At 40.2% G+C, this 15,680-nt stretch overlaps 1 protein-coding gene across 1 annotated transcript in view; it reads left to right on the top strand.

Annotated features, from left to right (window-relative positions):
- The first annotated feature begins 2,101 nt into the window (after window positions 1-2,101).
- The window catches only part of LOC128301253 (uncharacterized), a 53,065-nt gene continuing 39,486 nt past the window's right edge, over window positions 2,102-15,680 (top strand). Inside the window, exons 1-2 of the mRNA XM_053037635.1 lie at window positions 2,102-2,713; window positions 10,621-10,757. Coding sequence (XP_052893595.1) covers window positions 2,236-2,713; window positions 10,621-10,757 — 615 coding nt within the window. The 5' untranslated portion in view covers window positions 2,102-2,235. The remainder of the gene's footprint in view (window positions 2,714-10,620; window positions 10,758-15,680) is intronic.

The raw sequence follows: 15,680 nt of genomic DNA, 5'->3' as shown, positions 1-15,680 counted from the left end.
TTCGTTCATATTTGGACTTTTCCGAACGAAAAACCATTGTGGGCTAGTTTCGTTGTGCTGGATATCTGATTTCCACTCGTGTGGTGTATTTGCGCTATTTGCGCACACAAGCACACAGTAGACAACACGGGCGCGAAACCGCACGCTTCAGATGTGTCGACATGAACAAACATTTGACCAGGAATGATGCAATCGTTCGTCTCTCGTACAAATTGAAATCGATACGAAGGCTTATTGATTTTGCCTGTGTGGAGCGTTAAATGAAGCTTAATCGAACAATAAAGTGATAGTATTATGCGTTGGAATATGTTTCGTGAGCATTTTTACTTCGAGTAATGATGCGAAAGCTTATTCAGCTAATTTAAAAAGCTTTAAAAAGCTAACTTAAAGCATTTTGGTTGCAATGAAATAGTGAAAACCAAGGTCTGTGTAGGAAAGAGGTCGAGTAATATGGAGTAATTTGACAATTAGCCAAAATTTCGTTACACGTGATTTGACGTTTGGACGCCCTTTTCCATGCAAATGTTTTGTGTGTAGTTGTGTTGATTAAACGATCATAACAACAAGATTTTTATTGTTTTAGATTTGGTTGGAAATTTGTGTCGCTGTTTTTCAATTTTAGTCCGGAATAAGATCTGCAGATCTTATTGGCGATTGATGTTAGATATGATTGGTGTTCAAGGCAGGTGAGAAAGCAGAGAATCGAATCTTGTAAAGCGATCATCTGGCAACGAGTAGGTGAGGCTCTTCACATTTGAGGAAGAGGATGAGGCTCATCATATCTCCCGGTTCATAGTACGACATGAAAGTCCGGTACCGTGTGATCAACTCTTGGTTTCAGAACACTAATAGGTGATGACCACACACCACTTTATAAAAAAATCAACAGTTTGCTGTTTTAGCTAAAGGCATTCAAAACGAAGGAAAACTTTAACGACCAAGCTAATTGTGAATCTTCGCGATATAGTAAACAAGTAGGCTAGACGCAAGGAAAAAGTGACACTAATACCACGATAAGAGAGTGTGGGTGAGTATATTGCATCTTACACGGGCGACCAAACGTCAAATGAAATCCAAAATGGCGATCTCCTATCTTGGCTATTATTTGTCCTCTTTCCTACACAGACCTTGAGTGAAAACCATGCATTTTTAAAGTAGGTTGCATACATTCAGGGGCTAATCATAATAAAGTCATGACAGCCTTATTCGATACAAGATTCTTTAACACATAACGATGATGGTGCCATCTCTGCCCATGTAAAATGGGATCAAGAAGAACGAAGCTGTATGTAAGATAATTGTTTTACATATTCGAGACTTATCGAGACTATTTAGTCTTATTCTCATTAGATACATTTTTTAGCAATATTTTCATCATTAAAATTTCAAACATATCGCTCTAGCAAAAATGTAGTTTAGTGAGTTAATAAAATTTTCAAATTGGATTCACATATCCACCAAGACTCCGATGTTTTTTTTTGGACTCAGTAAAGTCCGGAATTGATTTGATGGCCTAAATTATTCCCACGATGGGTTCAGTTTTAGGAGTATACATGTGGGAAGGAGGTTTGACAGCCCTGGAAACAGCGCTATAGAAGCCAGCGCAGAAAGGATATGAGTCAGTAGCAAACAGAGAGGTGAACAGAACAGAGCGTTTAATTTCAACCAATAAACACATATCCCATCAAACCTTTTTACATACATTTTTTAACAAACGATTTCCTACAAACGATATTTTCCTTTGATTTACTACCAATATCTCATAGTAATTTCAAGCAACGTTCTTGCAGATTTTCTACAAATTTCTATACATCATCTAACAAGTTTTTATTGTCATTCGTGGAATTGGGATAAATTCTACTTCAGAAAAGCTAACTTATTACCCATTGCTTATTTAAATTTGATCAATTGTTTCACAACTGTTTTTGTAGGCATAATCAACTAAACGCACATTTCTCTCTCTCTCTTTCTCTATCTAGATGGTTTCTCGTTTCACATCGATGAGTCAGCTACGTTAAAACCATCAAAGTTTTTATTCTCGATTGGTCAAATTGGTCTCCAATCAATCGAACATCGTTTTGCATAACCCAATAGTATTCCCTCGTACACTCCCAGACAGCTTCTCCTAGTCGAGTTCGGGGAGAATGGTCACGAACAATCGCTACCGCAACTAAACTAACCCTTGCCAAACCGCACTCACACACGCGCACACATAAGCACACACACAGAAGCCAAATGAAACTCCGATCCGATGAGCCAAGCTCATCAGCATGCCCACGCCCAATGTCCAACGGTACGTCGCGATCATGCACGATCGAACCGACGGGGATCAGCTGTCACAAATCGCACCACCGCTATCGCCGTAGAGTATGGCCCCTGGGATCGTCGACCGTGGCAACACTGCTGGCAGCACTGTCAACACTCGGCGTGTGCACGGTCACACTCGCGACAACCAAGTCCGGAAGCGCTTCCAACCCTGCCGTACTGATCTCGAGCGATGAACCGACGGCGCTGGCCCTTGCCGCAGCCGCTGGCCAAAAGCAGTCGCAACAAACGTACTACAACAGCCGGGGTGGTAACACCCCTTCGCAACGGCAACAGTGCGCCCTGTCCGAGCACACCTGCACCAACGGACGGTGCATTCCGTGGGACAAGTACTGCAATAATGTAAATGACTGCGGTGATGGTAGCGACGAACCACGCTTCTGCACACGTAAGTAATACAACCCGGTTTGGGTGCATTCCTGTGGGTGGATGACTTTCCTTTCCGAAAGGAATCCTTTTTTGCCGGTAATGTTGTTTTTTTTCTGTCTTACTCTCCTCCCCGTGGAAGCTATTCTCATCCATCAAACAATAAATGGAATGATGGGCGGTGGGCTGGTGTTTTTTCCGTTCTCAGCAGCAAAAACAATGTTCCTAACATCATAATGGCACACTTTGCTGTGCAGTGCTGCCAGTACACCCGCGTGCGCTCGCTGCCATAATAATGCTGCCGGAAATGGATTTCTCTTTAACCATTTCCATTGTTTGCAGTCGACAAAAAAAAACGCAAACACACTCACAATTTGTCGAATGCAGCAGCTTTAGCCGGGATGCTAAAGATAGGGACGTGGCGGGAAAAAAAGAACCCGACAAACCTGACACGGAACATTCAACTGCAATTTGTCGTTATTTCTTTCCGGTTTGCGTTTTTTTTTTGCTTTTGCCTTTTGCCCAGACGTAGGGACAACTCATCGCTGTTCATCGCCGTCGTCCACCGTCTTTTTTGTGTGTTTGTGAAGTGTGATGGAAAAAAGCTGTCCCCCGGCCGGAAACACAAATCCACACATTTTCCATTAGCTATGCAATAACGGGCACACTAATGTGAAAGGAAATGCATGATGGAAAGGCATTATTTGCTGCCTCCTAACAGGATGCATTCTGTGCATTCCGCAACGCAAACAGTGCAGATTTTGTGGCTTTTTGACGTGAGAAGGGGTTTTTTTGCGAGTGTGTGTGTTTTGTACATCGTTTATTTTCAAAGGATTCTTCAAATCCTGTTTGTGGTGCGTATTCGACAATTTATAGGCACTTGTGCAATACTTGCAAACAGTTTCGAGTTTTATGAAAATTATGAAAAATTAGTTTTTCTTTTCTCTAACACAAAAATTGATTATAAATGTTCTATGTTAGTCAAATTCTTTACTCTAAATACATTATCCTCATTTGGCACACAAGAAGGCTAATTTGTACTAAAAGGCATATAAACATTTTAGAACAATTTTCAACCACAACCAGAAGCGTGCTGAGTATTTTGAAATTTTCGTTTTATAATTAAGTTAATTATCCATTTATTATCTGTTATCGGGTAATTTAAATTTATTTCATTAAAAGGTAATAGGAGACGTCAAAACGGCCAGACAAGAAGCTTTGGATTACTTGCAAACAGTTTTGAGTTTTATGTAAAATGTGGAAAAATTAGTTTTTCTTTTCGCTAACACAAAAAATTGATTATTAATGTTCTATGTTAGCCAAATTCTTTAATCTAAATTCATTATCCATATTTGGCACACAAGAAAGCTAATTTGTACTAAAAGGTATATAAATATTTTAGAACAATTTCCAACCACAACGGGAAGCGTGCTGAGTATTTTGAAATTTTCATTTTAAAATTAATTTAGTTATTCTTTTACTTTTTGTAATCGGGTAGTTTAAATTTATTTAAATAAAAGGTGATAGGGCCCATCAAATAATCAAAGCGGCCGTGACAGAAGCTTTGAATTATTAGCCGTGAACTTAAACGTAAATAAAAGCAAAATCAAATCCATTACAAGTATACAAAAGTAAATCCTCTACAGTTTTGATGTGTTTTTCCTTGGCTTTATTTTACCCCAATTTGGCACACAAAACACAACAAAACTGATAAAAAAAGGAAGTGACACTGCCATTTAGTAATGAATAGTAAGCAAAGGCACTTCAAAATTATCATCCTATACAACTCAAAATATTCGGGTTTTAAGCAGGCTACTTTGAATAACAATTTTAATTATCAACTTTTCAAGAACGGTTTATATTAAAATGAATGATTTTTATACGCTGGAACATGATTGGTTAACAGAGAGATTTAACAACCTTAGTGCTTAAAACCTATCACGTAACTACGCCGTCGTAGTCATGTCCTCTCGTCATGTTATTTATCTGATGATTATTTGTCCATGCGGATAGCTTCAAAAGGCTTTACATGTTAATAAAAACTTCAGAACCATCAGACACTCTTAAATCGACCAGAATGTCATAAAACTAAACAAACCCCATTCCTTCAATCGATCGTGGTATTAACCATGAGTTATTCAATTGTAACGGAGAAACAAATAAAAATGTTTAATTTGGGACGGAAATAAAAATGGTCATTCATTCTAACAAATCAGTGAGCTTTAATTAAATTTACTTTAAAATAGTAAACACTCAAAGTCAAAGCATTTCTAACTATTAGCCATACGAATTAGCCCATCGCAGTTTTACCCCCTTATTCGCCCAACCACGCACACACTAATATTTCAATTTTCACCTTCCAAAAGCTATTTTTCCATTCATTACATTACAGGTCATTGAACGAAATATCTCTCTCTTTTCCGCTCTTAGTTCCACATTTTGAAATTTTTCACGCCGCATTGGATTGCGTGCGAGGTACCAAGCGCGCGAATGGGCGAGTTTGCCCTCGTTTGTTGTTTTTGTTAACAAAATTTCATTTTGAACGTATTTATATTACACACCGCTCGCACGCTAAATGGCACTTGGGCGATGTAATTTTCACTTTGCGCCTGTTTGCGTTAAATTTTTCCGACAGTTTTTCAACCGGTAGCGTGGAACACAACATGGAACGCCAAAACCATTCAGATAGTTCGGGGGGGATACAAGCAGGAAGAACACACACACACACGATGCGAATGACTTTTGGCGTTGGAGTGTGAGCATACACGGGGGCAAGGCTTTTTATCACCAACCAGTGTGCCACCGTTTGTGCCATTTGAACACCTTTTCGGGTGTTTTTTTTTTCGTTTCTATGTCCCTAGTGCGCTTTTTCGTAACCCTGAATTAAGTGCCCGGAAAGTTCAGCTCCCGCCTAGCGTAAATAAAATAGTGGCGTCAAATTCGCCCCACTACACCCCCCCCCCCCCCCCCCCCCCCCCCCCAGGCCGGAATGGTACTAAAATTGAATCTACCGGTGCTGCTGCATCGGTGTGGTTCCCTTCGGAAAAATACCAAAAAGGGGAAAAAAATCACACAACAACAAAAAAAGCCTGTCCCAACCGAAGCCGGTTGTGTAAAATCGATTTTCACCTTCACCACCACCAATTTACGGTGACAGTGAACAGAAGAAACAACAAAAAACGACTCTCCCTGATAGCAGAAGTACGCGAGAACACAGGCAAAAATCGGAACACTGTGTGCTAGCATCGTGTATGCATAATGCCTACCATGTTAGAGTGCGGAAAAAAGAAACTATTAAACTCGACAACTGCATTCCGGTGCACTTTTTTGCATGCGCCAGCTTGAAGCTAGCTTTTTTATTCGATGCTGAGATACCGTCATCGTACCCATCGTTGCCGTGCAGATAGTACGAAAAAAAAAGAATTGCACCGAAAAGGTAAAGTTAGCTCCCCACGAAGCGAATAGGACGACATCGCTTATCCAACGGAACCGAACGATGACGTCGATGATGACGAGCGGCAGGAAAATGATGTGATTGGTAGAGAAAGCACACACACGCGAGCAAAAAAACAACAACCTGCACGCAGCGACCGAGAGGAACACACTGCTATAAAGTCACCGTTTTTGCTTGCCTGTTCTGCACACAATACCATGGCAGTCTGGACCCATTTCGGGCTTGGATTTTTTGTTGTTGTCGTAGCACTGACACTGCAACTGTTTTGTGCATCGCTGTCGTTGTGGTTTTCCTTCGATCAGTCGGCGTTTGCCAGCTACAATGTAAAGCTTTTATTTTCATTGCGTCGAGCAAAAGCATAAAGTCCTGTGCTGTGCGGAATTAGCTTATTAACGACCCAGATCAGATGTCGACCTGGGAGCGTCCAGTCAAAGAGCGCAAACTTATTAATTGAACATTGACAGTGTGCACTTTTTTATAGTGCTATTGGATATCGATATGACACACTATTTACAAAAGGATAAATGGCACTATAAGTGACCCAATTACGGTTATACTACGTCATAAATATAGAAATTTAATTTTTTATATATTTCATCTTGTGCAATATTCGTTTAATGATGATTTTATATGTTTTTTTTTTCAACCAAGCATGACCGAGATAAGGCAAATTGCAAGGAGGAAATGCCTTGTGCCATTTGTTATTTTTTCTCAACACAAGCGGTGTTGAAAATACGGCATTGCCATCATAATAGAAATTAAATAAATATTCTAAATGGTAAAAAGTGTTACCGTTATCGATGACATATTAAATTTCCTTTATGTGAAGTGGTAGGAACTGGTGTTGATATTTAGCTGAAATAATGATTAAATAAGCTCATAATTCGCTATTATTAAACGGCGTTGTTCTTAGCGAAATGTTAAGAATTTTCAGTTATTTTGGCGTCATACTTTAAAAGTGGAATATTTTGTAAAGAGTGAAAAAATGTGTCTATAATTTTAAAATTAAAGTTAAAGTTTCGTTTCAGATGGAACATATAATGCCCACTATTGCCATATAACTGTTGCTTTAACCATAATATGGTCGCTTACCCTAATTAATATATTTATGTTATTAACAGGTGGGCTGATAATTGTTTGGCCTATGACAGTAAAACACTTTTTTTTGGCCAAATTTTTTTTTTGTATTCAACATACGTCCCTTCAAGGATGATTCACCAATTATAGCGGTCTTTCAATTTTCGATACCATTTTTATAGTAATAGTTGCACCTTGCCTCAAAAAACGTCTTTGTTTCGGCGATCACCTTTCTTCCGACGAAAATTTCTTCTCAGAGGACATCCTTTTGGGATCTGAGAAATGGAGTTTGTCACTGAGAGCCAGATCTACGAAATACGGTGGGTGGCGAAGAATTTCGTGGCCTATTTCATGAATTTTTGCCATTGTTTTCACTGATTTGTTGCACGGTGCGTTGTCTTGACAAAACAAAACTTTTTTTTCTTCTAATGCGGCCGTTTTTTGGCGATTTCGTCCTTCAATCGCTCCAAAAATTTGATGTAATAGTCGCTGTTAATGGTTTTTTCTTTCTCAAGATAATCGATGAAGATTATTCCTTGGGAATCCCAAAAAATTGACGCCATAACCTTGCCAGCTGATTGTTGCGTTTTCCCCCGCTTTGGAGCAAGTTCATCGCGTCCAGTCCACTCGGATGACTGTCTATTGGACTTTAGAGTGAAATGGAGAAGCCAAGACTCATCCATGGTAACATACTGACGCAAAAACTCGGATTAAATTCGCTTAAACAGCTCCAAACACTGCACCGAATCATCAAATCGTTGTTGTTTTCAGTCAAATGTGAGCTCGCGCGGCAGCCATTTTGCACAGGGCTATCTCATATCCAAATACTCGTGAACGATATGTCCAACACGTTCCTTAGACATCTTTAGGGTGTCAGCTATCTCAATCAGCTTCACATTATGGGTGTTCTTAAAAATTTTGTGATTTTTTTAAATGTTTTCTTCTGTAACCACCTCTTTTGGGCTTCCACTGTGTTCACCGTCCTTAGGGCTCATTTTACCACTTTTAAATTTAGCATATCAATATTTGATGGTTGATTTTGGTAGAGCAGTGTCCAAAGACTCTTCATCAAGCCAATTTTTGGCTTTAACTATATGTTTCCCCTTCAAAAACTAATATTTTATCATCACGCGAAATTCCTTCTTTTTCCATGATTACTCAAAGCACAAAAGTTGCGTCACACAAAATGCTCTAGCTCATTAGGTTGTGGCCCGAGTGCTGTCAAATTTGGACAGAATTCGTTTGAAGGTTGGTACAAACGAAATATGATATGGATAAAAATCTTCTAGCGCGATAAATGTGTTAGGCCAAACAATTATCAGCCCACCTGTTAGTACAATATTTCCAGTAAGCAAACATACCTTAACTGTCATTAGGCCAAACAGGTATTCGTATCACACTTACACCTGGGAATGAAAGAATTAAGTAGAAATGAGGTTAGACAGTTACATTTAAAGTTATATTAACAATACCAATGTCAGTATCCAGATAATTCTTAATAATAAGGGAAGCGTTTAACAACCATTTTCATTTAATGGCAAAAAAACATATACTCATCCAACAGTGGATAGTCTGTGTTTAAGCAATTCGCCGCTGTCACTGTTCCTTACTTCAACTACGTGACCAATTACTTCAAGTGTTCTATTTGAATCTTGATAGAATAATGGTGATAATCGACATAATTGAGAAACAAGTTTCATTAAGAACGAGGCTACTCAGCAAGACAGTAATTTACATATCAAAAAACTGGGATATGCGTCATGACCAATTTAGGCAGCAGAAAACGAAATATGCGCAACTGATATTTGCGACGCGCAACCAACGTCCTCTAAACTCCACTAAAATACCCTTTTGCCTAAAGTGGTATGTATATCCACTAGAAATAATTTATGAACCTTCACAACCACAAATCGTTTATTGTCCTGGAACGAAATGCTAACTTCTAAACAAGTAAGACAATGAGAAACTACCTACAACTATCGACAATAAACACATTATCCTGATCAATCGCTAAACCATACCAGAGATATTTCAGATAATATTTAAGCACTTATTCATGATGTCTTTGAAGATGCTTAGCACTAAGGAACTGTTCTGGAAGTACAAGTTAAATTGGACTGGCTAAGCTTTTACTATTAGTTCTCACTATGAAGAAATTATTAGAACAATTCTTTAAACCATTTTTATAAACAAATAATTTTAATGAACAATCTATTACCTAATGAATCGTCCTATTTTCATCAATTCATGCTCGTTTTAGCCGAGAATCTATAAAAAATGTGAGGATCTATTAAAAGTGGGAATGTCTTTTCGAAACAACACCATCTTTTCTTTATTCCCATAACTATTTTTGCTGTGTTGGGACGGTCCGATGTTGTATTTGGTAGCACCAAGATCGGTCCCACTCAACAGGACCGTTTTCCCGACTAGGTGGTAAAAATAAGAATATAACACCCGTTCTAAGGAAGGAAAAAATGCTTTTCTTTCCAAATTACGTTAATGAAAATTAGGGTATTCAATGGCAATTATTTTGTGACACGGTGTGTGTTTCGAACTAATAAGCTGACTCTCTTCAACAGATTTATTAGCGCACAAAACAAGAATACTCAGTCAAAATTAAGTAATATCTAAGCCACGATACGCCGGCAAAATGATTGCAAATCAAACGGCTACAGTACATTGCTAACACTAAAACAATCATCTCAACAAAAGGTGCACACTTTAGCACAGAAATCCCATCGACCCACTTAAGCACCATTTACGCTCATCATTACTTCCTGCAGTGCACTTTGCTATGTTTCAATAAACCAATCGTACAATATACGGATGGTGGTACAGCCCGAAAGTGCCACAGCTACTTCCATTTGTTGGATGCAAAATAGATTTCAATCCCGTCTTCGCTCACACTCTTCACCAAGTAATTGATTCAAGTCCACTCCACCAATTCAATCCACTTCTCTGTGCGCCGCGTACCGACCGTGTGATAGCTCAATAGTTGCGCCACCAGTGGAAGACACACCATCGTACCGCACAGACCATCATCAGGTGGAGCCGTTTATCCTTCCGTCCGTCCCGTTTTTTTTTTTTGTTGCGAAAACGTCCACCATCCAAACCAAACGATGGTCATGTTACTGCTGCTGAGCTTCGCTCAGATTTTCGCTCTCTCTCTCCCCCTTTCTTGCCTTTTCCCATCATGGTAGCACCAAAGTGGGTGAATTATAACCCATTGCAAGAAAATAACAACAACCAAAACGGATGCACGGCCACTTTGGCTGATTCTCAATTATTTGTTTTTTGGGTGTTCAGCTTCCACCGGGAGTTGTTGGGTCCGGCAAGTTGCGCAACGAATTCTTCTGTTTCATTCCACCTTTGCTTTCTGCGTTCTCCATTCTCCGTAGGGTGCAACCGTACGTACTATGGCAACATTGGACTGACGTACAATCTGGAGCTGCACCGACCGAAGGAGGACCGGATACCGTACGTGTGCATCCTAACGTTCACAGCCGCCGGAGGCAACTACGGTGACATCGTGCAGGTACGTACCGGAACGTCCATTGTTTCGTTGTCCTTGTGGTTTTGTTTTTTGTTATTTTTCTTCATTTTTATTCCCTCCATCCCACACCCTGTACTATGAACACAAAGAAGTGCGAGGAAAGAAAAGATGCACTGTGTGCCGGTGGGAAAGCGAACACACGCGCAGATAGGTGTGTCATCGTGCATCGTGGACGTTGCTTTGTCGTGGTTTTGATTGCCGTTCAATTGTCAATCGACACTCGGTCAAGAGGATGGGTTTTCGAGAAATCATTTTTCACACGCCCCCACTTTCACTCACACACACTAACGCATCTCGAACGGTTTTCGCAAACAGGATCAAAGTAGGTATGAAACCACGGGCGTAAAAAAGCGTTGACACGTGTCAAAGTGCTGTCAGTGTGCGTTGCACGCAAAAGCGTTACCCGTCCCGTCTGTCATCAAAGTAGCTGAATCGATCAATCAAGCTTTACTATGGCTCCTTCGGTCCCCGTTTTCAATCCCAACAAAATGTATTTCAATGTAAGAAAAAAGCATAAAGCGAATCAGGACAAAAAAGTGCCACTACTATTGCACGGATGAATGCAGGTTGCAACTGTTTGTACAACTGCCAAAGGCGCCAAAGAGTGTTGGCAACTGGGTTTTTATTTTCCCAATTTTTTATTCGGTCCATTCGGTCCCACCCATTTTAAAACACAGTTTAGCGGCCAATGATTTTCCCACGACCATGGATCACTTTTTTACCCAACCCCTCCCCAAAAAAGGATGCGTTTGTTTTATTGTTGCTACGAACGCGAACTCGCAAAACGCATTGGCATTGAATTTCAATTTCAATTTTGCCCGCATGCAAATACATCAAATTTATCATCCGTGACACGGTGAACGCGGCCAAAGAAAAACAAACAACCCAACAACATGGATCACACGCACTGGAACACATGCCCCATTCCCTCCGGCGGGTTTGCGAACGATCATAAATCGTGAAAATAATGTCAAAACACCAGCAAGGCGCAAGCGATCGCTGTGTTTTTGTCCTATCCGAGGTGCCACCGGGGAGTGTTTTTTTTTTCGCTTGTCGCAAATTCTATTTGGCAAAACCCGTTCGCCACCTCGACAGTGTCTGCTTGCGGGAAAAACGCTTCTAAAACCCCGATCCAGTCGGGAGGGTACCGAAACTGGGTACAAAAATCATACCCACCCCCAGCCCCAGTTATGCGCAATGATGAAAATTTAATTGATCCGCTGAAAGCTTTTTGATGTTTCATCAAAATTTAATTAAACTTGATCCGCCGATCGTTCCCACAGTGGCAGAAGTTTTTATCCCTGCAATGGAATGCCGTAGCCGCGTTCCGCTTGCGCCACACCGTGTACACCTACGATCAGATTTTGGTTCGCATTCGTGTGGAGCAACCGAAAGCGTGTACCGCATCCATCGAACAAAAGCGAGTTTGCTGATTCGAAAATGATTAACCCTTCCCTCGCATTACATACCCACCTTCTTACGCTGTCCCCGATGGTGCAAAGGACATGTTTCAACGATGATCTTTTCATGCATACTAAATCATTCCGCCTCACCATACGAACGAACCGTGTTTTTACTACGTTCACTCATCAACCGTCATCCACGGAGGGAGACGAACAATGTTTGATCAAATGATAAAACTCCGAACAAAGCTAGTAATGTAAAAATTAAAAAAAACACACGCACACACACTTCCCTACATCATTTTCCCAGCCCAATGTACACCTTTCCACCTGTATAAATTATTTGCGCACAATTTAATGTGGGTCCGAAATTAATCCGAACGGAAATGTGGTGCATTCACACCGCACGAAGTAGATGGAGGCGCATGGTGCTTTATAACGAATAATATTTTTTTGGTTCATGGAGACGCCTGGTGCTTTGTGTTTTCTTTGATGGAGGCGCCCAGTATTGGAAGAATGCCGATAGGCATTTCGCGTGCTACAGTTGGGTTCAAAGTAATATTAATTACAATTTCAATCATCATTTTTATGTTGGTTTATTCTTTCATTTCGATTGAAATGGTGCAGTGTGGAAAAGTTTAATTAAAACACGACACGAGTTCACAATTTATGTAACTTGCGTTTGATACATCAAAACAGCAAAGATACAGCGAAACTCTCCTCCTCGAAACACCTCCTCAGAATCAATCAAATTAGCACTCAAGCTCTAACCTTTAATTCCATTTTCGTTCCTGGCTAGCTGTAAATGATAACTGACAATCTAATTCAACCTATTTGCCCGTGGATCACTGACAAAGCCCCGCACCGACAAACTCAAATAGGATCACAATAGAACGCCAAACAGAAGAACGTTTGGTGCCGAGCTTTGTTGTCATACAACCACATCCACACACACACTTAAAGATTGCTTTTCACACACAATGAAGGAAAAGTCATCCTTTCTTGCGAGAAAAGATTACCTACCCAACAATAAAATGCTGCTTTATTCTTCTCGGGGCGTCTTTTAATGCTATTTGCTTGCTCTCGCTTGCCATAACAGAGCACAGCTCACACTCGCCGAATATCGAAGGCCACCTTAATACGTGTATCGTATTAGTTTGTTTTTTTGTTTGTGTCGCAGCCATTCTTTAATGGGAAAATGGCTTTACGTTACATGATGCTCCGGTCAAACCGGTACCATCGACCTGGAAAAGAAAAGCGAAACCAAGTGTAATACCCAATCGGAGTATTAGCTTCGTGCTGCGGGGAACTTTCGTGATCCGATGATTCGCTGCAAACAGCTTTATTGAAAGTGGATTTAAATGTTTCTTTTATTTTTAGAGGCCTCATATAGTATCATTAGACTTTATTCTTTCTTGTAACGCTATGGAATGTACAGCTCTAAACATCATGCATCAGGCACTGTTTGCCTTGAATTTTTGTAAATTAAAAGCATTTCGAACGCATTGATTTAAAATGGTTTGCAATCGAGTAGGATGGCCACCATGCGCTCGGCACCGTGTTATGTCATGTCAGCTACTTAATGCGATTAATTCCGTCCCATCCTATAGCACTTGTTTTCTTCCCTGTAAAACAGCTCTATCACCGTGCCCCAATATCACCCGTCGGTTGTGTGTTTCTGTTACGCCAACAGATTAGATCGATTTATCGGTCAAGCACAATAACAACCGGCGCTGACGGTCGCAAGGTTGATTCGCCATCGTTGTGCGTCGTGTGTCCCATCCCCTGCAATCGACATGCGGCCGGCCAGTACAACCATAAAATATGTCCCACTCCAACCGGCTACCAATCACAACCCATCGCCGGAGTGCGGGTCAGAATCGAAGGCCATACGAAAAACGGTTTCGTAACGCCAACCGCCACGGTCACGAAAATGGAACCGAGGACCGAAACGAGCGGGCTCGATGAAATGCACATAAAACTAAACCTATTTTGTCTTAATTTATGAGCATGTCGCACGAACGAAACTAATAACGCTTATACGCGTGTATCCGTATCCACCCCCCGGTGGGACTGATCCTTTCGCTGTGGACGGCACAAAGCTCTTGCTGGCGCCCACGTGCTTCGTTCGTCGGTAAGCACTACGGAGCGACCGTGGTGTACCGTGATTACCCAAGACGGCACCACCAAGAGGAACAATCCGGTTCGATGTTGCTCCCGCACGACGTTGGCCGGGCAGGGCGTTTGAATGCGAACCCGATTATTATTTGTGGATCGTGTTCGCATCGTTTCGCATAAACATGTTTGCTTAAGGTGGAAGGAAGCTTGCTTGATCAACATGGAAAATAATAACCAAATGGATTCATTACACTTCAGCAATGCTTCAGGAAAATGCTTTATGGCTGACAGATGGCAACTCCTGTGACAGCCAGTGGTGGTTTTAGTATTGGCATGAAAATAGGACCGCACATAAAAATCCGAAAGCCGAAATTCCTTTGTTCATTTTGGGCAAGAAAAACAGTGAGCATGTGCGAGAATATTAAACAAGTTGTATTACATTTTTGGATGCCAACGATGACAAGCTTAAAATTATTTGGCAACAGATTCAAATGGACGAACGGTTACCGTTCAATCAAAAAATGTTTTTGACCCAGGCTTCATAATTCAATGATTCCTAATCTAATTCAGCTAATCTGAACACCGTTTGACTTGCAATTGTTCTCAGTAAATATTCGCATAGTTTAAAATTTCATTCCGTACGCATTGGTTTGCCTACGAATTTCATTTTAATAATCCCATTTTTATCATTGAAAAAATAAAAAAAACATATGTAACGGCAAATATTTGTATAAGCAATATTTGTAACGTAATATTTCATAATAAGGCACATTTAACAATAAAATAAAATCATTTTTTGCACAAACTAGAAATATTTTAGTCTTTTATAATGTACTAATGTAAGATTTTAATATTTTTCAAACAATAACTGTTCAACATAAGAGTTTTTCGTAGTACACGCCCGCAGTACCTCAGGCAAGATTCAGATTGTTGTAATAAAAATAACAATAGTCAAGCATTTAAATTTAAAATTAAAATTTTTGGTCATCTAGATACATAAAAAAAGGAAATAATGGCGATAATAATGGTTATAATAATTGTTCGCCAGACTCGGTCGTAGTTGGATTAGAAGTTTCCTGCTGCAAACCAAGGTTGCTAAATGATTGTAAAATCAGTTTAAATTTGGTCAAGTCTAAACTTCTAAGTCTCCAATTTCTTATGTACGTGTGGAACTTATATGACACTACCCTGAAGCGTGTTTTTAGCAACATTATTTCTATAGAAATAAATCTGTCAAACAGAAGTTCACCTAATATCCTTCTTTGCTTACCTACGAGCTAACTAGAATATGGTCCGTCATTTTTTCTTTTTTTTTGGTGATCATGGTATTTTAGCGTGTATAACGACCCGCTTTTAGGTCAAAAATGACCAAAGTACAATTAAG

The sequence above is a fragment of the Anopheles moucheti genome, chromosome 3 (assembly GCF_943734755.1).
Source record: "Anopheles moucheti chromosome 3, idAnoMoucSN_F20_07, whole genome shotgun sequence".
In the NCBI taxonomy this organism is placed as follows: domain Eukaryota; kingdom Metazoa; phylum Arthropoda; class Insecta; order Diptera; family Culicidae; genus Anopheles; species Anopheles moucheti.
The sequence above is the reverse complement of the archived record's forward strand: the minus strand, read 5'-3'. Positions and strand labels throughout refer to the sequence as shown.